Here is a 27158-nt window from a genome sequence, read left to right on the forward strand (position 1 = left end):
AGATCAATCCTGGGTAATGATCCAGGCACATCCAAGCCTATCTGTTACTGTTTTAGATTGCCAGTGACCAGAAAAGAAGAGAGGAAAAAGGGCTTTAACCAATCACCTGCTGATTTAGACTGTATGTATTTGGTTTAGGCCCAGCATTTTTACAGCTCTGCACTGTCCACTGTTATTTTGATAATATTAAATATGTATTTTAAAGAGTTTCTGATCTCTTATTTCCTCCAAACTACATCTTTTTTTTTTTAATTAGTCCAGGTAATTTAATTAGTTATTGTTAATAATGTTACAGTTAGTGACATCTGCCAGTCAAGGAGATTGATAAGACCTAGTCCCTTCCCCAGCATCACAAACTGCATTTTTCTATTAGTTTCCCCTTCTCCTCACATGCTTATTATAACATATGTTATTTATTATGATTGAGGCACTAAACAGCTGATTGGAAGCTCTGTGTACATGGAGGGGCCTTTTTGACTGTGGTCTTTAGTGTGTAATCATCTGAACCATCAGTGTCAGATCTTTGGTTGGAAACTAGAGAGAGTCCCCTGGAGGGGTCCTTCAGTAGCCCAAATGGGAGGGTTTAGACTTGGCTGCTAGCATTCTGGGGATGTAGAGACAGAAGATAACTGGGGGTTTTGATATTTAGTATATACCTTTTTACCTAAGCTCCCTGTCTTCAGTGTGGTACCTTGTCTTCAACTGTAGTATCCCCCAGTCGACATCTCTGTTTTGCCCTTTCGTAAGAAGGGCAATTCCTCTGTGGGTAGGTTGGAGGGACAGCCAACCTGCTAAGTAGAGTGGGTGAAGGGAATGGGAGGGAGGGTCTAAATGTTTCCTAAACTATCGTTCAACCAGTCCTCTTATTTTTAACTTAACCTGCACCCACACTTTCATAGTACTGAAATTCTCCAATTCCTGAGCCTTTGGGGAGTTCCAAGGTACTGACTGGATTATCTTTCCTTCACTCTGCATGGCAAGCTTACTCACTTCCCTCTGATTGTGACTTAAATGTCATCTTCTCAGTGGTCATTCTAAAATCTTCACCTCCATTGCAACTTGCTCTCCTATAAAGTCTGTCTGAGATAATATATATTTTCTTTGCTCTGTCATTAGACTTTTAGCTCTACAAGGACAGGGATTGTTTAGGAGAGATTGCCCTCTTTAGTTGCAAATTATTGAAATGTTTCAGTATCATTGTTATGCTGCGAAAATCTTTTCAGTAAATTATTTTGCTTTCCCTGGAAGCTACATGTTGCTGTTGGTACTCTATACATAGATACTAATTAAAGGATCAAATTAGAGTATAAAGGATTGTGAACCTTAGATTCATTATTGATCTATTATATTATTATGAAATAATAACATTATAAAAAGTGGAAATAGTTTTAAAGGTTATGTAATAAAAAAAATAATGACCCTTCCTTCCATTCTGGATCAAGATAATCACTGTCCATAGTTTTTAGTATACCATTTTTCATGTCTATTATTTATCCATCTCTGTAGCACCCTCCATCTTTTAAAAAAAAAAAACCACAAATGGGAGTTTTTATATGTATATTTTTTCTGTCCCTATTTTTATTTTAACAATGTAAATCAGAGATTGTTCTATTATCAGCCCATATATATTTGTCTCTTTCTCTCTAACGTTGAATATTATTTCAATAAAAGAAAGTACTATAAATTTTTTTTTTTTACCAGTCTCTATGGATAAGCTGTTTGGGACTTACCCCAACTTGAGGCTACTGTGAAAAAAATACTACAGTAAACATTCTGGTACATACGTCTTTGCATTCGTCTATATGTGAATATAGAGAATAATTTGTATTCTTTTTAGTTGTTGTGGCAATGGGTTGCATGTACTATAAACATGTTTTAAATAGTTTATCCTTTCAAAAGCTCACATTGAAAGTACATCTGCTTGATAACGATTAGGCCATCCTCAACCATACTCTAATCAAATCGAGAGGTTAATACAAAGTCCTTGATTAGTAATTTATACAGTATTTAGTGCAGTACACTAATTTCATATTTTCGTAGTGATGGTAACATGAGTGTTCTTTTGCATTCAAACATCATTTCTGAGTTCTTATTATGGAAAGAATAACTCATCCTCACTTTTTGGTTTAGGGAAAGCTCTGTGAGGATGTCAGATCTTCAGAAATCTTTGAGAAAGCATGAGTTTGTTGAGAAATGAAAAGTGTGAGGTATAAGAAAACAGTGTAAGTGTTTCTGAGAAGGTTATTGCTCTCTTTTAATCTGCTTGGCCATTACTTTATTGTATAAACACCCTATGTGAGTAATAAACTACTTAGATCAACACTCCTCATAATATTACTGAAGACCTTTAAATTAAATATTACAGTGAAAAGAGGGATCAAGTGAGGGGGATCAAATAAGTCAAATAAGTTGGTAAGAAACAGCTTATTATCTCTCCTACCCTACCCCCAGCCCAGGTTTTAAATACACAATTCACATTAGGATAGCTCAGTAATTTTCAAACTTTTAGGTACTTTTAAAAACAATGTTCTATTGGACTTGCTATGAGACTTACTGTTTTACTTAAATTTTAGAGCTAGTTAATTGGGCATATATATAATTGGACGGGCTCCTCATCATGTTGCATGTTTGTAGTGTATAATAGTCGGTTTTAGAAGTCGACGACTTGTCTAAAAGATAATTACCAAAGTGTGCTTAGCATATAAGGGCTCAAGTGCCAAGGACATGCCAAAAACCTTTACCTATTAAGAAAGTCAAGCGCTATGGAATTCAGGTATTTTACTGACCCCAATTAAATTAGTTAGAAATGTGATTCTCTGATAGTTAGATTAGGAATTTTTAAATTTCAGTGGCAGATACATTTGTGAGTTTATTTTCATGAAGTTATAGCAATAAATGAGAGAAGGAAATTGGGGCTCTTGGATAGATAAGCTTCAGAATATACATATTGCTAAATTCCGATTTTTTTCATGGAAAAATGGCATTTGTTTTCCTATGATATATATTTCAGACAAAAATTCAATAAAAAAAGCATAAAGTAGAAAGTTTAGAAAATCATCCTAAAAAATCTCAACAAAAGAATCAGTCATAATATATGTGAACATAATTTGAGACATCTCTTATGTTCAGTAAGTTAGGTAACTATATGTGGGGTAAGCAGCAAGGCAAGTAGGTAGAAAGGCTGACAGAAGGGGTCATGCTAGGTATGCTATTCTAAGTTAAACTAATAATATTAAATTTTGTTTGTATTAGCAGATTAGAACCTTTCCTTGAAACAATCTAATTACTAATGAAAACAAAAACAAAACCATCTCACGAATCTCAACTGTTTATTATCGGTAAGATTTCTAATATTTTGCATATATACTTTTTTTTTTTTTCAATTGTAGGAGAAGCCATTATCTAGATCTCTTCAGAGGGGTGAAGATCTTCAGTTTGACCAGGTATGCCAATGTGGGGGGAATATTTTTTCCTGAAAGGAAAATATTTATCCTAACAGTCTGATCCAAATACATCCAATATTAAGAAATTTATTTATTTTGTTTAGTGGTCCTGTATGTTTTTATACACTAGATTCCGTCTGGAACTGGTAGTCTGTTTTTTAACAAAACAAATAGAATGAGTTATGAACTGTGAACTTCATAGTTCATAGAATGAGCTGTGAACTTTATTGATTCCTGTTCATTAAGCATTTTAAAACTTTGCTTTTCACTGGTACCCTCTTTACTATGCCCTTTGAAAATTTCTTAAAAGATTTCCAATCATATCCCTCAATCTTTCCTTGTATACAATTTTTACATAATAATATTTGACCTTTTAACATTTATTTTTTCCTGTTGGGGGTATCAGAACCTTTATACTGAGACATCCAGCCTGGTTCTCTCCCTCTCCACCCCATTTTGAAGGCAGAGCCAGAGACAAGGACTTGGTTCTGGAAAGAGATTCCAAGGAGGAGACTTGAGAGATTGAGGCAGGGAAGAGGAAGAACTGATAGAGATCACTGCTCTGGGCACTGGGGGTTCATTCCATTCTGAGAATCATACAGAATGTCACCCATTTTTGTCTTTCTGAAGAATGGAGGGCTGGAGCATTTATCTGCAGCCCCCATCTCCAGCAGTTGAGGGTTGCCCTAAGAGGCATTAACTACTTGTAGCTGTGCTTGTGCAAAGGCCAAATGGACTGTCTGTGTCAAAAAGCCAAAGAAGCTTAAAAAGGAAGATATACAATGGCCAACCCTCCCCCTCCAAAAAAACCCTGCAAAACCAAAAACCTTTTTATATAATACCAATATCTAAAATTTAGTGGTAATCCTCTAATGTCAGTTCTTTCCTCTTGCTAATATTGAATGTTAGATCAAGTGTTATTTTTGTCATAATTATGTTTGTTCAAGACTTATTTCATTACATGTTGATTGTCTGCAAAACCCAATAACCCAGATCAGCTTTCTGTTGCCATCTAGTATTCCTGAGCTACTCTTCTCATAATTATGTATCTAGGAAATAGAAGTTAATGTTCATATTAGTCTGCTTGATTAGATAAAGATGACTGGTTAGGATTACTTGGTGGAGGCTTACCAAAATGCTGTGTTTCTGGATCCCACTGCAGTTCTGCTGACTCCGAATCACCAAGAGCAGTGCTCTGGCACTTGTATTTTGCAACAGCTCCCTAGGTGATTCTGAAGCACACACTTAGTAAATAGCCACTGGTCTAAGAAGAAACCATAAATAAGAAGGCTAGTTTTCTGTTACAGTAATAATAAGATCACCTCATATAACCCTTTTCAAATCTTAATGCCATTACAAAAGGTACTAATTGTTACTAGTTATTAATTAATTATTAATGTATTATTAATATATTATTTTAAAGGTATTTAGATTATTCACATCTTGAATCCATTTTACTAATGATGAATGAACAATCAATATGAAATCTTATTAAACAACATTTTAAGGAAAACTTCCATTTCTTTTTTTATGTAAATGATTAATAGAACTATTATCATGCCCCATACCTTGATTTTTTTCCACAATAAAAAGCTATGAGTGGGGTAAACTGCTTTAATATGTATTTACAGTAGCAGATGGTGTTTTGTTGTTCCTTTTTTAGGTATTAAAAGGGATTTCCTTTGAGTGGTATTGTTCATTGTTAATGAAATATAAATTTTCAAAAGTGGCTAAATAAAATTAGAATCTTGTTTTTACTTTAATTCCCTATATTAGAAACTATTCACCTGTCACATTATGGTAATTTATAAATAAAAGCATGATTAAAGGAAGGCAGAGATCATGAAAAAGAGAAAAATAGCATACATAATCAAACTGTTTCATTCTTTTTTATATGAAAAATATAAAATATTAGGAAAAATAAATGTTTAATTCCTAGAGGTATCAATTTATCTTCATTAACTGATACTTCCTACAGTCGTGGAACTGAACGAGACCTTAAGTATTCCTGCAACCCGTAGTTTTTTAGTTAAGCAAAACAAAGTGAAACGTGTTTTACTGTATGCTAATTTTAAAATACTAATTTTACGAGCAATGGGTTGAATCAGATACAGAGTCTCTTATGAAGAGAGAGTGTTTTTTCTCTGGATCCTCAAGATGAAGAGTGACCTTAGGGATGACTAATGGTAGCTGGTGTACCTCTTACCACCACTACAGGCAAGTTGGGTTCATTCATGAAATGAATCTGATAACTCACCTACAATCCCTTAAACTTAAGGGATGCCTCAAATTGAGTTGCAGGTGTCCATCCCACTTCATTTATCTTTCTGCTGTTCATTTATATATTCTAAGCTTTAAAAGCATGTATACAACACATTTCTAATATGTTTATTTGTGAGTATCACAAATTAATTGTGTAATTATAATTCTCTGTTCGGTGTCATAGCAGCACAGAATAAAGTGGAGATTTTCCCACAGTTCTAACATGGCGTAGTCTTCTCTGTTTCTGCATCTCGTCATCCCTTCTAGTGGCAACATTTTAGAACATTTCATTCACATAAGCAGAGAAGGAACTGGCCGGGGGAAGGAAGTAGGTGTGGTTGTTTCATGTTCTGGTTACAGTTCACCCAGAGGTGTCATGTGTGTAATCAGGGATGTTACTGATGGTCAAGTTTTTACACATGTGAGTAGCATATGGAGGCAGGAAAAAGGTGGAAAGTCTCTGAGCTAAACTGAATGGATTTGGGTGAATGTTAATAGCCGGTGAAACTTAGCTCACTTTACTTTATTACTTGGCTAAACCCCTAGCCCTTATTTTATTTTATTTATTTTTTAGTATTTAAATGTAAGTGGCATTTTTTGTATTTATTTTTTTCCCTTTTATTTTAAAACACATTTATTGCTTTGGAGTTACTGCGTTTAGCGTATTTTTCTTCTAGAAATGTTACTCATTTCTAAGTGGTAGTAGCGTGAGGAGCATGGCACTTTGATGTTGTATTTTACTTCTGGTAACATCTTGTATTTTCAGTTGATAAGCTCTATGAGCTCAGTAGCAGAGCACTGTCTCCCTTCCTTACTTCGCACCTTGTTTGACTGGTACAGACGCCAGAATGGAACTGAAGATGAATCTTATGAGTATAGGCCTCGGTCTAGCACAAAATCTAAGGGGTAAGTGGCTCATTTTCTGCTGTTCAACCTGGGCTCAAAACACTTCCAATGAAGCGGGTAATAGTGTTATCAACTGACGATTGTGATTGTTTGGTTACTTTTGTTATGAAGTGGTAACAAGGGGAAAAGATAGTCTACACTTAAACTGTAAATCAAGGAAAGATATCAGTTAAAGTAGGTGCTGCCCTACAGGAATCACCACTGGGACTAGTCATGCAAAACTGAATTTCTGTAGTTCAGTGAGGAGCTTTAACAGTCATGGAAGAAGTTAAGAAAATATTCGAAGGAAGTCCTGTTCACGTGGTTTGTGAAGGGAAACAGTTGTTGCGATACAGGAAGACTGCCAAAACCCTAAATTCTCATACCACGAGACTCTTCTTGGTGTTAAATCCTCGAACTTGTCTTCTCCTTCTTCAGATTTCCCAGGTAGATCATGGCTTTAAGTAAAACATCTATTTGTGTTCAGGTGATGGCCCATGGTTTAGAATTGTACTTCAGTAGATGCCACTTGTGATTTTTCAACTTAGATTTGTGAAAAAATGACCTGGCACTGTATTTTCATGTTTTTCTTCCTCTTACTAATTCTTTTAGATTAGGTTTAATTTCTGACAGATGTAATAGTGAGATGTGCATATAAGTTCCTAATGTACAAAAAGAGAAAGAACATAAGAACGTGTAATACATACATTGGGTTATTTTAAAAACTTGTAACGATTGCTGTGGGACACCATATGTACTAGGAACTCAGTAAATAACATGAAGTACTACCAAGAGCTATTTGAGAACTTATAGTTTTAATGCAATCCTAATTTGGGATTCTTGTTTCAGGGATGAACAGCAACGTGAAAGAGATTATCTTCTTGAAAGAAGAGACTTAGCAGTAGATTTCATTTTTTGTTTAGTTTTAGTTGAAGTTCTAAAGCAGGTAAGCGCTTTTGTTTCTGCAAAGTCTGTATTTCTTATTTTTTGCTAATTTTGCCTTCATGTTTCAGTTACCTTATTTAGGATGTTATATCTAAACTTCTGGCTCACAGAAACAAAATTCCTATAATTTAATTATACTTCTGTCAATTGCCTGAGGGTTCCGTGTCCCGTACCTATCACTCCCCATTTTTCTACCTTCGTTTACCATCCAAGACATGAAATCATGTTAGCAAAATGGAGCTGAATAAAAAGTATGTAAAATCTGGGCTTTTAGCAGCAACTGTAGTCCATCTGTCATTCACCTACTTCAATCCCTTTTTACCTCCACTTTCACAGAAATTCTCTGTGTAGCCCTCAAGCCTGCATTTCAACATGTAATAATTGTGCAGTGATAGCTGAGGAACGGGGGTGATGTGACTTGAGTAAGACTGAATTGTCAAGTGCAAATGGTTTTCAGACAAGCGAGAAGACCTCAGGATAATGAATTGTTTATGTTTATTCATCCAGTGAATATTAGAATGCCTGCTGTTGGGTGGCATTGTTCTAGGTACTGCACTCCTGAGTTCAACATCTGAATGGCATAGATAGTAAAGATATAAATAGGTAAATAGTGTCAGATATCATGTTATGTAATTTTACTATTCACAGTCAGTACAAGTGTATGTATAAATACCTGTACTGATTTGAGGGACTTCCCTGGTGGTCCAGTGGGTGGGACTCCACGCTCCCAGTGCAGGGGGCCTGGGTTCGATCCCTGGTTGGGGAACTAGATCCCGTATGCATGCCGCAACTAGGAGTTCCCATTGCCACAACTAAGAGCCTGCATGCTGCAACTAAAAGATCCCGCCTACCGCAGCTAAGACCTGGTACAGCCAAAATAAATAAATAAATGCATATTAAAAAGAAAATACCTGTACTGATGTGAAAATGTTTTTGTAGTTTGTAGTGTTTGAAAAGTTATATACATCATTCAAAGATGTTCCATATATTTCCAGTCATGCACACTGTAGTGTTTTGAAAAAAAGTCAGGCTACCTAAAAGAAAAAAGATCATATTTTGCACAGCACATGACATGTTCGGACAGGGAGTTTTGTTTCTGTTGTATAAAATGGAATAGAATATATAATACAGCAGGAAACAGCAAATGTAAGATATAAAAGTTAATTGATTTGATAGTCTTTTTTAACATAGCTAATATAAAAATATTTGAATTATGTAATCATTTATACTTTGCCTTTGTTTTTACAATATATGTGAAAAGACACTGAAATCTGAATATCCGAAATCTGAAAATAAAAATTTTTTTTTGGCTTTGTTTTGTTTAAAAATAATTTTGAATACGTGACATAGATAAATGCGTTAATCAAAGATAAAAACAATTTAATTTGTACCTTCCATAAAGGTTTTTTTTTAGTAGAGGTGGAAAAGAACTTTCCTCTGAAAGTTGTGCTTTCTGAAAGCCAGATTTGCTTTCTGTGATCTCTTAGTTTAGCTGGGATCCTAAGATGCTAAGGCTGAAGTCAGTAGGGATATAGGAGGAGCTGCGGACCAGAGACACTGCACCATGAACGGACTTGGACTAGGGCTCATTGTGGTTGATGCCTGGCACTTCTCGTGTGCTAAATGTAGGTCTTGTGAGTGGTTTGGTGATCAGCATTTGCACTTCTTGACTTAGTCAAATCATAGAGGTATTTCTTCTTCCAGCAAAAGAAATTGCAAACTCCGTGCACTGACATTCAGGCTCTATTGTGCCTTTTCTCCTTTGTTTCCCATGATTTTCTTCTACTTAGCAGTGTCTCTCTTCTCATCTAAAAGTTGCCCTTAATTGCACTGACTTCAGAACTTCAGTGCACAGACAACCCCTTGGAGGTTTTTCGTTTTCCTCTTCCCCTTCCTTCTCTCTTGTCCTTTCCCCCGCCCCATTGTCCTTGTCTTCATCCTCCTTTTCCTCCTCTTCCTTTAAGAAAATAATAGTCCCGGGACGTCCCTGGCACTCCAGTGGTTAAGACTTCTTCTTCCAATGCAGGGGGTGTGGGTTTGATCCCTGGTAGGGGAGCTAAGATCCCACATGCCTTGGGGCCAAAAAACCAAAACATAAAACAGAAGCAATATTGTAACAAATTCAACAATGACTTAAAAAAAAAAAATCCCATGTAGGTTTTCTCTTTCTCAGTAAAAGGCAAGTCTTTTTAGCTTCTTCAAAACTAATTAAACTATAGAAAATGAAGTAAAAATCAATAGAACTTTCTGAAATATCGTGATGAAGAACTCTGTATCCCTTGTACCAGCTGGTCACTACAATAAACTTTGGGAGATAACCACGGCAAGTGTGGGTTTTTTTTTTTTTGTTTTTTTTTTTTAATATGTGCTGTGCTAGTTTTTTGGTTTTTTTTTTTTAAACTTCTGGGTTGGTTGGTTGGTTGGTTGGTTGGTTTGTTTGTTTGTTTGTTTATTTATTTATTTATTTATTTATTTATTTATTTATTTATGGCTGTGTTGGGTCTTCGTTTCTGTGCGAGGGCTTTCTCTAGTTGCGGCAAGTGGGGGCCACTCTTAATCGCGGTGCGTGGGCCTCTCACTGTCGTGGCCTTTCTTGTTGCGGAGCACAGGCTCCAGACGCGCAGGCTCAGTAGTTGTGGCTCATGGGCCTAGTTGCTCCACAGCATGTGGGATCTTCCCAGACCAGGGCTCGAACCTGTGTCCCCTGCATTGGCAGGCAGATTCTCAACCACTGCGCCACCAGGGAAGCCCACGGCAAGTGTTTTAATTCCAGCTGTGTCATTTACTTGCCGTGTAACTTGGGCAAGTTATTACCCACTAATTCTTTCCTTCTCTGTAAAAGAGTGGTGAGAATTAAATACGATAATGCCCAGGACATGGAAAGTGTCCAATAAATGCTATCTGTTGTTTTCATCTTATACATCGATGTTCTTAGTTGAAGTGACCTGCTGAAGATTATAAAGCTAGTTCTCTCTTTATTTTTTTATTTTATTTTATTTTATTTTTTTAATAGATTTATTTTATTTTTGGCTGTGTTGGGTCTTTGTTGCTGCGCATGGGCTTTCTCTAGTTGTGGTGAGCGGGGACTACTCTTCATTGTGGTGCGCATGCTTCTCATTGCGGTGGCTTCTCTTGTTGCGGAGCATGGGCTCTAGGTGTGCAGGCTTCAGTAGTTGTGGCATGTGGGCTCAGTAGTTGTGGCTCGTGGGCTCTAGAGCACAGGCTCAGTAGTTGTGGTGCACGGGCTTAGTTGCTCCGCGGCATGTGGGATCTTCCTGGACGAGGGCTCGAACCCGTGTCCCCTGCATTGGCAGGCAGATTCTTAACCACTGCGCCACCAGGGAAGCCCCTGGTTCTCTTTGTAAATAAAATTATTCTTATTGGTAAAAATCAGTGATACAGAATTAGGTGAAATGGCCAGCATCTTATAAAATTAAAGTTTAAATCATAACAAATTAGACAAAGGATTGAGTTTATATAAATGTGATGAAATGAGTGTGATTCACCATGCGAACAAAATTAATTCAAGATGAAAAAGGACTAATTTTATTTTTTCAAGAAAGAAGAATAATTTTGGGGTCATGGCCAACTACAAATATTAGCATATTAGTACCAGAGGCTTTAAAATCCATGGTAAAAGCATGTTTAAACAGCACTATAGCATTTAGTATGTTTAAGCAATTTTGTTTTTATATTGAATTTTAGCCATACATTTATTCGTTGAAACAAACAAGATTGGGAAACCAGGCTTATGAGCCACTTCAGGCTCTTGGCTTAGTTTTATGGGTGCTTATTGTGAAGTATCAGAAGGAGGAGTAGATCCTTAGTATTTTCAGGTTTGACATTAGCATTTTATTTTATTTATTTATTTTATTTTTATTTTTATTTTTTTTAATTTTTGAATTTTATTTTATTTACTTTTTTATATAGCAGGTTCTTATTAGTCATCCATTTTATACACATCAGTGTATACATGTCAATCCCAATCTTCCAGTTCATCACATGACATAAGCATTTTAGATGTTGGTGAGCAGCCCTGAAGGTTATGGGGTTATTTGTGATTTTGCTGAGTCATGAGTTTATTCACTGTCCTTTGCACTGAGGGCTGGTCATTTACATAATGAGCGCACCTTGCTGACTCCCCACTGTCCATGTCTTAACCTGGTTTTGTGGTTTTCTACTTTCATGATGTGCTAAAAGCATTAGATCTGGGGAAGTGGTGGTGGGAATAGCTTTGGAATAAAACTTGGGTATTCTTTAGAGTCTGCTAGATATATCCTTCTTGAATGTTCAAATAGAATTAGATCTGCTTCCAAAATCACGCAAATGGCAAGATCTAAAAAATTCTTGATGCTATAGATGGGAATTCTATTCCATGAAAGTAGAACGTTTTCTCTATAAACTGAACTGGGATTCTTTCCCACCCCAGCCCCCCGTTTTTTGGAGATTCAGCTTGGGAATTTTTGTTATTATTGTAAATAAGGGGAGAAGTAGGAATTTCAGGAACGTCTGAGCATCTTGATAGCGTTCATTCTTAAGATAAAATTTTTAGAGGTTGTGCTTTTTTTCTTCTAAAAATTAAAGATGAGACAATATTTCTTCTCTCACTTCTGTTTCTATCTCTTTTCTAGCTATAATATGATAAAACTGAAAGTTTTCTTTCCTCATTTGTTCCATTTATTAAATGCATTTTCATATATCAGAAACTGGGCACACAGTATTTTCTAGAGAAGTATGCACTGACTTCTAAACTTCAGTCCCCTCATCTGTAAAACAGGGGACAAATACTACTGTGTAAGGCAGCTATAAGTGTTATAAATAATGTATATAAAATGCCTAAGTAATACCCGGCACACAGACACGTGAAAAGTGTTGGTGGTGGCATTATTAATAATTAATATTATTAAGGTAGTAATAAAGAGCACACAACATAGCTAAGTAGTGTCCCTAGCTGTCATTGTGAGACTTCTGGCATAACTGGAGCAAATAAAGACTACTTAGGAGAAAGTATAGGTGTAAGTTAACTTGTGTTTCATATCTCTGGCCTAGAGCACACCAAACATCCCTATAAGGAAGTCAGTATGGTAAAACCACAACACAGCACAGTAAATGGGGCCCCAAAAATTAAGTCACGTAAAATGCAGTGTCACATTATTGCAAGGTCACTGAAGTGTCTGGGGCCAGCCTGCGTGATTAGCGCTGTGAATTCTGGAGTAAGTTCTGGAAGTCGGGCTGCTGGATCCAGATACAGCATATTCCCGACTAAAGTTTGGTATCACCTAGTGGTAGATATCTACTTTGTTTTAACCATCAATGGGATAATCATAGGGCTTACTGGGACTTAAGGGACAACAGCAGTGACTTCAGTAACCTTTTTCTTACCTTGGGGCCTATTTTGTTTGGCCCAATCCAGGGAAGATGAAGCTAGGAAAATACATCTGCCTCCCCACTTCCTAATGGGCTCTGGGTTCCCTACCAGGCCTTGTCCTCAATATCTCCATCCTATATTCTAGTTCCGTCATCTGCCCTACATTCCTAGGAAGTAAGAATTTTGTCCTAGTCCCTTTCAGAGAAGGGTGGAAAAGGTGAGAGACCAATAATCTCCAACTGTAATGTACCCAGTTTTGCATTCTCTCAGGGCTGGTAATTATGGGGTTCTAATCTATTACCTACATTTTTTACTGGTAAAGAAGTAGAAACTTCCTCCAGGTTACATAACTAGTGAAAAGAGAAGCTTGGCTTTTCTTCATTAGAATGATAAAAAAGTGTAGAAAGACCTTGTGGTCTAATGAAGAAAATGTTTTTATATGTTATATAATGATTTGATTATACTTCACCTATAACAGTTTTTTTGGAACTTGAAAAGATGTCTGTAAATTGAATAGGGAAGAACAATAGCCAAGCTATCTCTGAAGAAAAATAAGGGAGGACTTGTGGTGCCAGACATGAGAACTTATTAGTAAGCCCTAATAATTAAGACAACATGATTTTAGTACAGACGTGTATAAATTGATAGAATAGAGAGCTCACAAACAGACCCACACATATAAAGAACTAGAATCTATATCAGTGACGTCTTGGATAATCTTTGACCCATCAGTTCTTCCTTTTGGACGCTTTCCCATGGAACTATACAAGTAAATAATGTTAAATGCACAGATGTTTACTGTATAACATTATATATATTGAATATTGAAAATCTGGAATGAAATGTTCATTAATAGGGAGCTCATTAAATAAATTATAATATATATACTGAGTATTACATGGCTGCTAAATAGTGTAAGGAGGAGCTAAGTACTGATGGGGAAAGATGCATCATTCCATTAAGTAAAAAATAAGCTGTGTGGATGAGTGTGTGTAGGAAAAAGCCTGGAAGTAGACATATACCAGTAGTGATTATACGTGGGGGAAGGGGCAGGGATTTTACTTTCTGGTTTAAATGTTTTGATGTGTTGTCCATATTAGGAACTGGCATGTAATTTTTAAAGAACTAAACAAAACAAACATTTAAATAACAAATTTCTAATAAAACCATAAATAATTTTAAATTGTTGGGAAAGTTGGAGTCCCTTTTGGATAGTATTATGATAGAAAGTCAGACTATATGGAGCCTGGCTCAGTCAAAGTTTACTTTCCTATAGGTGTTGCAGAGAGTCACCCATGAGTGTGTGTTTAACTTTCTGACAGTGACAATGGTCGTAACAACAATGACTATTTTTTCATCTGCATAGTCTGTAGTTTAAAGATTAGCGATTATAAAGCTTAATGTTCATGAATTTAGAGCTTGTTAAAGTAGATGTCCAGCTAAGTTCTTAGAGAAAAATAATAGCATTCTTAGAAAGGGAAGATTGACGGACTAGTAGTAGATCATATCATGAAAATTTAAATTGATTATTGATTTGGTTAGTTGAAATGATGAGGATACTCATAAAAGACCTGTAACCTGTTTAGCAGACACTTGATTTTTTTTTTTCTAGATTCCTGTTCATCCTGTGCCTGATCCCTTAGTTCATGAAGTTCTAAACTTAGCTTTTAAGCACTTTAAACATAAGGAAGGGTAAGTAAAATACTTCCGGGACTGTTGCTTTTATCTGCGGTCCAGATTTAGACTGTTAATTTGAACTCTCATAAATCATTTGTTTTCTGAATTTCAAAGCAATTATCTTCCTGTATTTTTTAGTCCACAGGAGATGCTTATGGGAAAGATTTTGTAAAAAATGATTCTTAAAACCATTGATTGAATTTATAAGAATCAGGTTAAATTTCCTGGCAAATTGAAATCTAGAGAGAGAAGAAAATTCATGTGGTTTTTATCATCCTATAAATGAATCTTCAGAGAAAATTTATACAACACCCTGATAAGGAATTTTCAGAGTTATTAAGAAAGAGAGTTTGTAGAAAAATTTCATGAAATAAGATGTTTGTTCTTTTGCTATTTTAGATATTCAGGAACCAACACTGGGAATGTGCATATTATTGCAGATTTATATGCAGAAGTGATAGGCGTTCTTGCCCAATCAAAGTAAGTTTTATAAATCACTGATTTTGATTTGTTTTGCGTTTTAGAATTCTCATTGCTAGCTAACAGAATAGACACTGACAGTTTTAGATCTATTTTTTTTCCATAGAGTTATTGTGAAGTCTGTTTCACCTTTTATTATTTTGCTGCTCTGTTCCTTAGAGCAGGGGTCCCCAACGTTTTTGGCACCAGGGACTTGTTTCGTGGAAGAGAATTTTTCCATGGGGGGGAGGTGGGGGGTGGTGGCAGATGATGGTTCAGGCGGTAATGCGAGTGATGGGGGGGATGGTTCAGGCAGTAATGCGAGCGATGGGGAGTGGCAGGTGAAGCTTCGCTCACTCGCCCACTGCTCACCTCCTGCTGTGCGGCCCGGTTCCCAACAGGCCGTGGACAGCTATTGGTCCATGGCCTGGGGGTTGGGAACCCCTGCTTTAGAGGATTTTTAAGTGACACCCATACCTCAATTCCACAACTTGTCTTCATTATTTGGGGTTTTCCATAAAACCTGAACTGAGGAAGTAAGAAATTGCCAAGAATAGTCAGGTCATTACCTTATTCCCTATTTTTCACAGTTCTGTGAGAAGTGTTTTTAAAAATCTTTTTTATAGAACTCTTGTCGAAGCTAATAATTACTTTTAATAGTTTCTACTTGAATGCTTTTATTTCTGAGATAGCAATACAGTGTCTTCCTTCTAACCATCTTATTTATTTTAATACTGAACAGAGTTTTGAATAGGTAGAAGACATACCAGAAAGGAAAGATAAAGATAGTAGAGTACTCCATAAAGAGGGTGGTATTCATTAGGAGTTAACATGCATTGAGTTGTATTGAACCATCATTATCATAAACGGTAAAAAAGATGTTTGTCTTTAGTATCTTGTGCCTGCTCTAAAGACTATGGAAGATTTTGAATTTCCTTTGTTGCTACTGGGAAATTTGTAAGGAAAAAAGTATCAATTTAGATTTTCTTGGGTGCTATTTAAAGAGTCAGTCTTTGGCCCTGAAATCATCCTATAGCAACCTTTTTCAAGTCTAAGAAACCAAACACAATTATTGTTGATGTTTAGTAGTTTAGATTTTAATATGAAGTAATGTATTTTATTATTTGGTAGTTACTGTCCTTTAATTTAGTATTATTTATTTTTTATCCTTTGTAATTTACCAGGGACCCTTCCTTGTACACACAATGCTATAGAACTTAGAACATAGTTGGAGTATTTGAAATGACTTTAGATGTAGACAATAATATTTTAATATTGTATTTATATTTAATCAACAATGAATCCCTGTTTCAGGAATATAGCTACAAAAACATGAGCAATAATGTATTTCTTTTCATGGCACAGTAGTTCATGATATTGTAATTTTTATTGAAAATGATTTTCTGTCAGGAATATAGAAGTGCTAAATAACACATGAGCAAGTTGGGTCCAGAAGAACCCTACATCATAGTGAAGTTAAATCTAGGATGGTAAGGATAGTAAATCTAAATGGCCAATGGTAAATTTATGAAATGATGCTCAGCCTCACTGGTCTAGTTGTAAGAGAAATGCCACTCAGAGCAATATTGAGGTGTTTTCCACCCATACATACAATGAGCATGGGAAAAAACGTGGATGGATCCACATTAGGCTGGGCTGATGGCACCAACATTTGAGAGGAAAGATGGTGAGGTGGGAAAGGGGTGGGGAGAAAGAAAAGGTTGGGGGTGTTTTAGAACCTTGTCAATGCATTTCCTTTGATTATAGTGACTAATAATTATTATGAGAAATTTAATCGAAGGAAAAATCCTTGGATTCTAATAATATTGCAATGGGAAGATTTTTATCCACTTTATATTTTCTTTATAAAACGTAAAAGAACACTTTCATGGAAAATGGTGTTGTATTTTACAAGACTGAAATGGAAATGGAGAAGTTATACTTCCTATCATGGATCCATATTTCATTAACATGTAATTAATATCCATGTTTAATTAATATTAATATGTTCTCAGTGCCCATTGGGAAGTATGCTTCATTTGTCATTATAACTTTCAAGAACTGGTTTCCCCAAGTAACATCAGCAATAAAACCTTTAGTTGTTTCATAATAGATAGAGGGGGAAAATGAAGTGTTATTGATTAACAAACTATCAGATATCTTTTTCCATTGTAAGCAAAGAAAAACTTAGTAGCCTTAACTGTTGTAGTCATTTGAATCCAGGATGTTGCTCAACATTTCAAAAGCATTTTGATTCTCTAGCTGATTCACATTGTGAGACCAGTGTCCTCCCACTCATCTTCTTCAGTTTTTCTACAGTGTAAGGAGATAATAATTTTAAGAGATAATTAGTAGTCTACAAGTGATTGGTTTATCTCTTTGAACAAATATGTAGTCTCCAGTCTGCTCTCCATGTAACTCAAATTGCAGACTTGATCAAAATGAGTCTTAAAATTTAGAGACACTCTGATTTACATGTGGATGTTTTATGGGTGGGTTATTAGATCTTATTTTTATGATGAGTATGAACTATTAAGTGGTAATGATGCTGTATTGATGGTATTATAGGAATAAGAAATTCTAATAAATAAGAATTTCTCCTTAAGGCATTTTTTATTTGAAAAAATAAATGAACAGTAAATTTAGAATCAGAAGTATTTTTGTTTTCATCTGTATGTTTTTCTGGGTAATTTTGATGAGGGCAGAGAAAGGAGATGGTGTTTAGGTAAAATACTTTTTGATTTCAACCTTAAATATCATGTGGGAAATGAGTGTTTTCAATTCACATCAAATTGTGTATCCGTGTACATTAAAGGTTTCAGGCTGTGAGGAAGAAGTTTGTGACAGAATTAAAAGAACTGCGACAAAAGGAACAAAGTCCACATGTGGTACAAAGCGTCATCAGCTTAATAATGGGAATGAAATTTTTCCGAGTGAAAATGTATCCTGTAGAAGATTTTGAAGCATCATTTCAGTTCATGCAGGTGATCTACCTTCTCAAGTGCAATAATTAGAATTAGCCTAACAGTGGTTGTTTTTGCTTTTCATGACTATTTAAAAGAAACAAAATAAATACAATTAATGACATTGTTACTAATTCCTTACCCCAAGCGTTAAATTGTCAGAAGTGTGAATTAATTTTCTTTTTAAATTTGAGCATGATTTGAACTTAGCTTTCTGGTAAAATTGCAGAGTATTTACAAAATTATTGTGATATTAACATTTCTATAATCTTCCTCCTTTTTTAATCGAATATACCTTTTTCCCCTCTCAAGGAATGTGCTCAGTATTTCTTAGAAGTAAAAGATAAAGATATAAAACATGCACTTGCTGGTTTATTTGTGGAGATTCTTATCCCTGTAGCTGCTGTAAGTATATTTTTAATTTTATATTGCATTTTAAAAGTACCTTTTTTGCTGAAGAAGTTACCACATGTGATATTCTTACTTTCTGGTAATCTCATAGACAATAAAGCGGAAACTTTGAATGTAGTGGGAGTATGGGGTAAATCATTATTGGACACATAGCAGAAGAGCATCAATCAGTCTTTTAATCAAAAGAACAAGCCCAGGCCCTTAAGATTTAGAGACTGTTAGGAAGGCAGAGTATTTGCAACCTAGAAGTAATGGTTATCTCAAGTAGCTCAGTGTAACACACTGCATTTAATGGCATTTGCTCCTTACAAAATGGCAGCCATTTTAATGCCTCTGAAGAATTTAAAAGTACTGTGACATGTATCCTAGAGTTTACAGGATTGTCTCAGTTTTAAAAGTTAATTTCTGTAGCTGCCATGACTTTCATCATACCTGTCAAAATATGTATTCTAATTTATTTAGAAAATATGACTGCTATAAATATGGTTCCAATAACTTCTAGGGAAGCAGATTTATAGAAGCTTTTCTAGGTCTAAATTCATTGTGTTATTCAAAAACAACTCTGTAGTTACTAGTAACATAGCATGGTATAAATAGGATTCGGGGATTTTAGAATACTTAGACATGCTAGACTTTTTTGTTTCCTGGGTTTTTTTTTTTTGTGATATGTGATATGCCACTCACTTTCAGTATACTACATACTGCTGTATAAATGATATTCTTTATATATATACATATAATTTCATTTAAAAACACTTATGGAGGTAAAATTGACTTAAATTACACATATTTAAAGTGTACAGTTAGACATATGTATATGCCTGTAAAACCTTCACCACAGTCAAGATAATGTACGTACCTATCATACTTCAGAAGTTTCCTCATGTTCCTTTTTTAATCCCCTCCCCACTCACTCCACATTGTTCTCAGGTAACCATTGATCTTTCTATTCCTCTACTTAGTTTTGGGTTTTCTAGAATTTTATATTAATGGAATCTTACAGTACAGACTCTTTTTTTCTGGCTTCTTTCGCTCTGCACAATTATTTTGAGTTCCAACTATGTTACAGAATATATCAGCAGTTTATACATTGTTGACTAGTATTTCATTGTATGGATATACCACAGTTCGGTTATGTGTTTATCTGTTTTTGGACATTTGGGTTGTTTCAAGGTTTTTTTAAAATATAAATTTATTTATTTATTTTTGGCTGCATTGGGTCTTCGTTGCTGTGTGCGGGCTTTTCTCTGGTTGCGGCGAGCGGGGGCTACTCTTCGTTGTGGTGCGCGGGCTTCTCATTGCGGTGGCTTCTCTTGTCGCAGAGCATGGGCTCTAGGCGCACGGGCTTCAGTAGTTGTGGTGCGTGGGCTCAGTAGTTGTGGCTCACAGGCTCTAGAGCTCAGGCTCAGTAGTTGTGGCGCATGGGCTTAGTTGCTCCGAGGCATGTGGGATCTTCCTGGACCAGGGCTCGAACCCATGTCCCCTGCATTGGCAGGCAGATTCTTAACCACTGTGTCACCAGGGAAGCCCCAGTGTGCATATTTTATTTTTGCCTTATTGCACTGGCTCGGACTCTCAGTACAAGGATAAATAGAAGTGATGAGAACAGACACCATTCACATCTTAGGGCTAAAGTCATCAGTCTTTTACCAATAAGTATGATGTTACCTGTAGATTTTTCACAGATGCCTTTTATCATATTGAGGAAATTTATTTCCATTCCTAGTTTGTTAAGAGTTTTTTTCAGGAATGAATGTTGGATTTTGTTAAATGCTTTTTTTCTGTCTACTGAAGTAATCATATAGTTTTTCTTTTTTGTTCATTAATATGGTGAATTACATTGATTGATTTTTCAAATGTTGGATCAACCATATATTCCTGGGGTTAAACTCCTCTTGATCATGATAAGATTTTTTAAATATATTGTTAGATTTTATTTGCTAGGTTTTATTCTTTTGAGAATTTTTGCACTTATCTGTGTTCATGGGGGCTGTTGGTCTGTGGTTTTCTTGCGATGTCTTTGTTTTTAGTAGCAAGTTAATGTTGAAGAAGTTTGTGCAGAATTGGCTCTACGTCTTCCTTTGGAGTTGGGTAGAATTCACCAATAAAGCCACCTGGCCTGGGATTTTTCTTGTGGCAAGCTTTTTAACTACCAGATAATTTTCTTCAAAATACATAGGGCTGCTCAGACTATCTCTTCCTGAGTATGCTTTCATGTCTTTCTAAGGAGTTTGCCCATTTTGTGTGAATTATCCAATTTATTGTTGTAAAGTTGGTCATAATATTCCCTTAATTTCTTTAAATAGCTATAGGATCTGTAGTGACCTCTTCCATTCCAAATATTGGTAGTTTGTGACTTTTCTCCTTTTTTCCTGATCTGTCTGGCTAGAAGTTTATTGATTGTATTGATCTTCTCAAAGAACCAGCTTTTGACTTTATCGATGTTCTCTATTTTTCAGTTTTCTATTTAACTCATTTCTACTTGGATTTTTATTATTTTTCTTCTACTTACTCTAAATTTGCTCTTTTTTCCCCCCTAGTTTCTTAAGGTGGAAGCTGAGGTCATCAAGACCTTTTCTCTTTTCTAATATAAGCACTTAATGCTATGTATTTCCCTCTAAGTAATTCTACAGTGGCAGCCCACAAATTCTGATATCTTGTGTTTTCATTTTTGTAAAGCTCAGAATACTTTCTGCTGTCCTTTTTGAAATCCACGGGTTATTTAGAAGCATTTTATTTAATGTCTAAACATTTGGGGATTTTCCAGAGATCTTCAGGTTATTCATTTTTAATTTGTGGTTGCAGAACATATTTGGTATGCTTGAATCCCATTAGATGCATTGAAATTTGTTTTTTGGGCCAGAATATCATTTATTTTGATGAATGTTCCATGTGCACTTGAAAAGACTATGTATACTGCTGTTGGATAGAGTGTTGTATGAATATCAATTAGGGCAAATTGGTTAATAGTGTTCTTCAACTCTGCTGATTTCCTCTCTACTTGTTCTGTCAACTACTGAGAGAGGAGTATTGAAATCTGATCAACTGTTTCTCTGTGCAGTTCTGTCAATTTTTGCTTGCTGTATGTTTAAGCTCTATCATGAAACACATGTATGCTTAGGATTGTATATCCTCTTTAATTAACACCATTATCATTGTGAAACCTTCCTTATCTCTGATAATATTATTTGCTCTGAAATCTACTTTGTCTGATAGTAATATAGCCACTCCTGCTTCCTTTTGATTGTATAAGGGTAGTATATCTTTTTCCATTTTTTCCTTTTAATCTACTTGTGTTTTTATATTAAAAAAAAATATATATATATATATTTTTTTTTTTTTTTTTGTAGGCAGGATATGGTTGGTTCTTGCTTTTTTATCCAGTCTGACAATCTCTGCCTTTTAATTGGGCACCACATACATTTGATATGATTATTGATACAGTTATTTTAAATCTGTCATCTTCTGATTATGTTTTTAATTTTCCCGTCTGTTCTTTGTTTCCTTTTTCTACTATTTTTTTGGATTAATTGAATATTTGTGTGATTCTTTTATCTCCTTTGTTGGCTTATTAGCTATATCTGATTGTTTTGTCATTTTATTGTTTATGGTATACATCTTTAACTTATCGTTGTCTACCTCAAGTGATATTATACTGTTCATGTGTAGTGTAAAAACCATACACAATGGTACACTTTCATTTCTTCCCTGAAAATTCTTACACAGCAATAAGCTGGGGCCATCAAAGGTCTCACCTCATCTCTTTTCCATTCCTCAGGGGTCACTTTCTTTTGTTGACTGATGTATAATGTTTTGTGTATCATTTCATATATTTTGTTCCTTTTTGGTTGTTTCAGATGGTAAAATAAGTCTAGCCCCCTTTACACCACCTTGGCTAGAAATAGAAGTTAGTAAGATTCACTTTATTCAGGTTTTATTCTATTTAAAATATTTTAAAATGAAGAAATTTATTTTCATACTGAGAATCAAATGTAACTGTTTTGACTTTTATTTTTAAATATTGAATTAATTGACTTGTGATCTATGTGTTCATATGGAATGCTTTATGGTATTCAGGTCCTATCTTTAGAACATGTTCAGAAAAGATGGACAGGGAATTGTAAGAAAAATTAAGAATTTAAAATATTAATGACATAGCAGTTGTAGAGATTGGCATGATTTTTTTTGACCAGTTTTGAATATTTACTTAGAGTTAAATACTTGAAGATTTTTTAAATGAGTACAAACAGAAGTCATGAACTATAAGTTTGTAAGTAGTTTGAGTCAAATACCCCACCCCCACTCTTCACCTCAGTTTTAACTGTGAAAATAGGTTCATTTTGCCAAGAAGAAAACAGATGATCATTTATAAAACCACGTCAGCTTAGCTATGAAGTAGATATGTACTTAATGAAGTACATCATTAGTGCATGTACTTCAATTTCTTTTCCTAGAAATGGTTTGAAACACTGCGTATCCATTCCAAATTGTCATTTGTGCTTCCCCCTTGTCTGAAAAATCTGTTTTTGCCAGATATCTGAGATTATGTTGTAGTTTTTAAGGTAACTCATCAAAAGGAGCAGATTGTGGGAAGAAAGACCCTCGACTGTGGTCCATTATTACTGTGTTGCCTAATTCTTCTTTTATGCCATGTTTGCTTTTGTATTTTATTTGTTTACTAGGGTTGCCCTTACAAAGTACCACAAACTAGGTGGCTTAAACAACAAAAATTTATTGTCTCACATTTATGGAGGCTAAATATCTAAGACCAAGGTGTTGCCAGGTTGATTTTTTTCTGAGTGCTGTGAGGAAGATCTGTTCCGTGCCTCTTGCCTAACTTCCGGTAGTTTACTGAAAATCTTTGATCTTCCTTGTCTTATAGATGTATCACCCTGATCTCTGCCATCATCTTCACATGGTGTTATCCTTGTGTGCATGTCTTTGTCCAAATTCTCCCCCCCACCTTTTTAAAATTAATTTTTATTGGAGTGTAGTTGCTTTACAATGTTGTGTTAGTTTCTACTGTACAGCAATACAGCTATACGTATACATATATCCCCTCTTTTTTGGATTTCCTTCCCATTTAGGTCACCACAGAGCATTGAGTAGAGTTCCCTGAGCTGTACAGTAGGTTCTCATTAGTTATCTATTTTATACCTAGTATCAATAGTGTGTATATGTCAATCCCAGTCTCCCTATTCATCCCCCGCCCCCTTTTTTAAGGACACCAGTCATGTTGGAGTAGCCCACGCCCCAACTTCAGTATGACCTCATTCTAACTTAACTAATTATATCTGCAATGACCTATTTTCATATAAGGTCACATTATGAGGTATGCAGGGTTAGGACTTCAGTATATGAATTTTGGGACAATTCAATCCATAACACCAGCCTCTGCACATAGAACTCCTTCTGTCTGGAACATTCTTGCCTCTCAAATAACCTCCAGCGTCCTTTCCTGGTTAGATTCTACTTATTTATTCATTATATGTATTGAGTGCTTTCTGTGTGTCAGGGCCTCTTCCGTCCACAGGGAATACAACAATGATCAAGGTAGGAAAGACTCCCTGCTCTTACAGAGCTTACGTCTAGTGCAGAAAACTCAAACAAGTATGTAAAATTATGTGTCAAGAGTATATGCCAGATGTGGTGGTAAGTACTGTGCAGAAATGTAGAGCAGGGTAGGGGCCTAAAAATTCTTGAAGTGGGCAGGGGAGTTGAAATTTTAAATAGAGTAATTAGGAAAGACCACCACCTTGAAAGAGATGGTGACGATTGAGCAAAAACTAAAGGAATAAGGGAGTAAGACATGCTATATTTGGGGGAAGAGCTTCTTAGGCAGAAGGAACCAGTGCAGACATCCTGAAGCAAGAGCATGTTTGATGTGTTCTAGGAGCAACAAAGAAGCTAGTGTGGCTGGATCCTAGTGCAGGGGGCCAGAGTAGTGGGAGATAAGACCAGAGAGGTTAAATGGGAGGCTATTGCAGTATTTTAGGTAAAGAAATGCCGAATTCAGCTTAGATGTTACTTCCTTGTGGAGTTTTTCCATTGGGGCCTCTTCTGAGTGCTCCAAGAGCACAGAGAATTTCCTCTTAGAGCTCCTGTTATACCACACATTCATCTGCGTGTTCACCCAGGGCAGGAACCCGGTTTATCTTACTTACTCAACATTTGGTAATTTGGTATATTATGGGACTTCATCAGATACTCAGTGAATTATTGACTAATTTCAAACCTTACAGAAAGTTATTGTAATCCTTGTATAGTTTGATCTAACACTTGTAACCATTTTCTTTGTTTTTGTATTATCTTTTTACCTAGGCTGTTAAAAATGAAGTGAATGTTCCCTGCTTGAAAAATTTTGTGGAGATGCTTTATCAGACTACTTTTGAACTGAGTTCCAGAAAGAAGCATTCATTGGTATTGAGAAACATTTCAAACCTTCATATGTTTAATTAGGAGTTTTAGTAATTGATTTATGAATTTAGTTGTTGTTTTTTTTAGTAGAGTTTTGAGAGAATTGTAAAAATTGAAATTGTAAAATATCCAAAGTGTAACACAAGGGCAAATTTTACCTATTTTCTCCTGCTCTTTTCAAAACTTTCTATTCTTAATTTTATTAGCTCTGTATTTGATAGGTTATTCAGACTTCATTCTAGGTATTTACCTGTCTTGACAGATGCTATAAACTATGTATTAGAATAAAGGAAAAGTTAAGTGTAGTCTCATATTAAACCATAAATTCCTTTATTTTACATTATAATAAATTGTATTCTGAAGCATTTGATTATTTAGGAGCTATTGTCTGTCTAATTACATCTTTTCTATTCAGAGATTTAAAGCATTTTTTTCCCCATTTCACCATCCACTTCAGTAACTTTGAGGGGTTTTTCTGTAAATTTGTATGCAGCTTGGAGAATGTTTGGAGAATTGGACAAATACTTGACCGCTTAAGATAGAGGTATAATAATAAACACTGGTTGTGCCAGGCATTGAGCCAAGTGCTTTACATTCTTTGTCTTACTTTAAGCCTCACAACCCTATAGCATGTGTGTGATTAGCATTCTCCACTTTACATGTTAGGAAAGTGAGGCTTCGAGCACTTTAACGTATCCTCCCTGAAGTCACACACCTGATGAATAGAAAACTGCAACATTAATGCCGGTCTGTCCTCTGATCCCAGGACCACTGTACTGGTTAGAGGAGGAATGGGTCTAGGGAGAAATAATAGCACATTTCTCACTTGGGGAGATGTGATAGATCAGGAAATTGTTCTTATAGAAAATCTACCCTTTATCATTCTTTGTTAGATTACTCCCTGAGATCGTATTTTTTTTATTACAAATGGGAAAACTGCTAATAGAACTTTTTTTGTTTATGAGAATGAATGAAATATAATTTACAAGTCCAGTGCTTTTTCATAAAAATGTTATTCTCTTTCTTCTGTCTCCTATAGGCTCTATATCCATTAATTACCTGCCTTTTATGTGTCAGTCAAAAACAGTTTTTTTTAAATAACTGGCATATTTTCCTACAGAACTGTTTGTCACATTTAAAGGTAAGACTTAATCTCATTTCTGACCTGTAAATACTGACTGTAGTATATTCACTTATGCATATACATTGAACAGTATATAATAAAACTTTTAGTACTATAGTTCATTTGAATAGTGATACTTTAACGTATTCCTTTCCTTATACATACTTCATTCCTTCTATAGGGAATCATGTTATAGACATGAATAAACTGTTAATTAAAAATTTAGTTGGTCTTAATGAATGCAAAATTATACATTTGTAATGATTGTTTATATTATCTTGGATCTAGCAATATTTGTTAATAAATAAATTCCTTTGGAATTTCAAAGTATTAGTTTAATCTTATAAAACTCTCCAGATGCTTATTTTGCGTTTTCTCTTGAGAAAATTCAGTAATGTTGGCTCAAGTCTGAATAATATGAAAAAAGCCTCGATAATAAAATATCAGTAAAAGCACATTTAGTGTTAAGTATGCCCAGCCAAATCTAAAAGTATGGTACTGGATCCACATAGATGTGAAAGCTCCTGAAATGATTCTGACTTGAATCAAGGGATAATTAATTGTTATTAACACTATTTGGCACATCTATGTCCAGTCTCTTAGGATTGAAAACAAAACTGTGAGATAGAAGGATCATTATCTGCCCAGGATGCTCTGCTGGCAGAATCTAACAGGATCTTCTTTTCTTCTGTGGATAGGACCACAGTTAATATCTGACACAGAACGTGGGACTATTCCTCATCTGCATGTCATGTGAATGCTTGATTTGAATACCATTTTGATACATAAATGAATATATTTGAATATTTGCTTACATGTTATAGAAACACATAGACATGGCATTTCGTTTTCTGTTATTCCTCTAAGTTAGGGTTAAGACTGAAAAACTTAAACTTGGAAGACAATGAAACCAAGGCACAGAGAGGTTAAATGAGTTGTCTCTGACTCTGCAGCTCATCGTGATATTGTGAGAAATAGGACTGGCTTTTTTTTTCTCACTTCAGGATTGCTTCACTGGACAACGTTATCCTATATATCTTTTTTTTTTTTTTAATGATTTTACATATCATTTTGAAAAATACTTTGATTTCTTAGTAAGGTGTACTAAAATATGTCTTTGAAAAATATTTTTGGCTATTTTCCTCCTAGATATACATACACTGATGTTATTCATATTTGGGTGAGAATTGATATATTCTCTTTGC

General features: G+C 35.2%; 1 protein-coding gene across 4 annotated transcripts in view; it reads left to right on the forward strand.

Moving 5' to 3' along the window:
• Positions 1 to 27158, forward strand: part of FRYL (FRY like transcription coactivator) — a 242199-nt gene that overhangs the window by 113336 nt on the left and 101705 nt on the right. For all 4 annotated transcript variants that reach the window (XM_068542998.1, XM_068543001.1, XM_068542999.1 and 1 more), the window contains exons 5-13: positions 3390 to 3443; positions 6472 to 6611; positions 7440 to 7536; positions 14516 to 14595; positions 14980 to 15060; positions 17855 to 18023; positions 18315 to 18407; positions 24735 to 24833; positions 25870 to 25971. In XM_068542998.1, the coding sequence (XP_068399099.1) occupies positions 3390 to 3443; positions 6472 to 6611; positions 7440 to 7536; positions 14516 to 14595; positions 14980 to 15060; positions 17855 to 18023; positions 18315 to 18407; positions 24735 to 24833; positions 25870 to 25971 (915 nt within the window). The remainder of the gene's footprint in view (positions 1 to 3389; positions 3444 to 6471; positions 6612 to 7439; positions 7537 to 14515; positions 14596 to 14979; positions 15061 to 17854; positions 18024 to 18314; positions 18408 to 24734; positions 24834 to 25869; positions 25972 to 27158) is intronic.

Source organism: Eschrichtius robustus, chromosome 4, assembly GCF_028021215.1.
Source record: "Eschrichtius robustus isolate mEscRob2 chromosome 4, mEscRob2.pri, whole genome shotgun sequence".
Classification (NCBI taxonomy): domain Eukaryota; kingdom Metazoa; phylum Chordata; class Mammalia; order Artiodactyla; family Eschrichtiidae; genus Eschrichtius; species Eschrichtius robustus.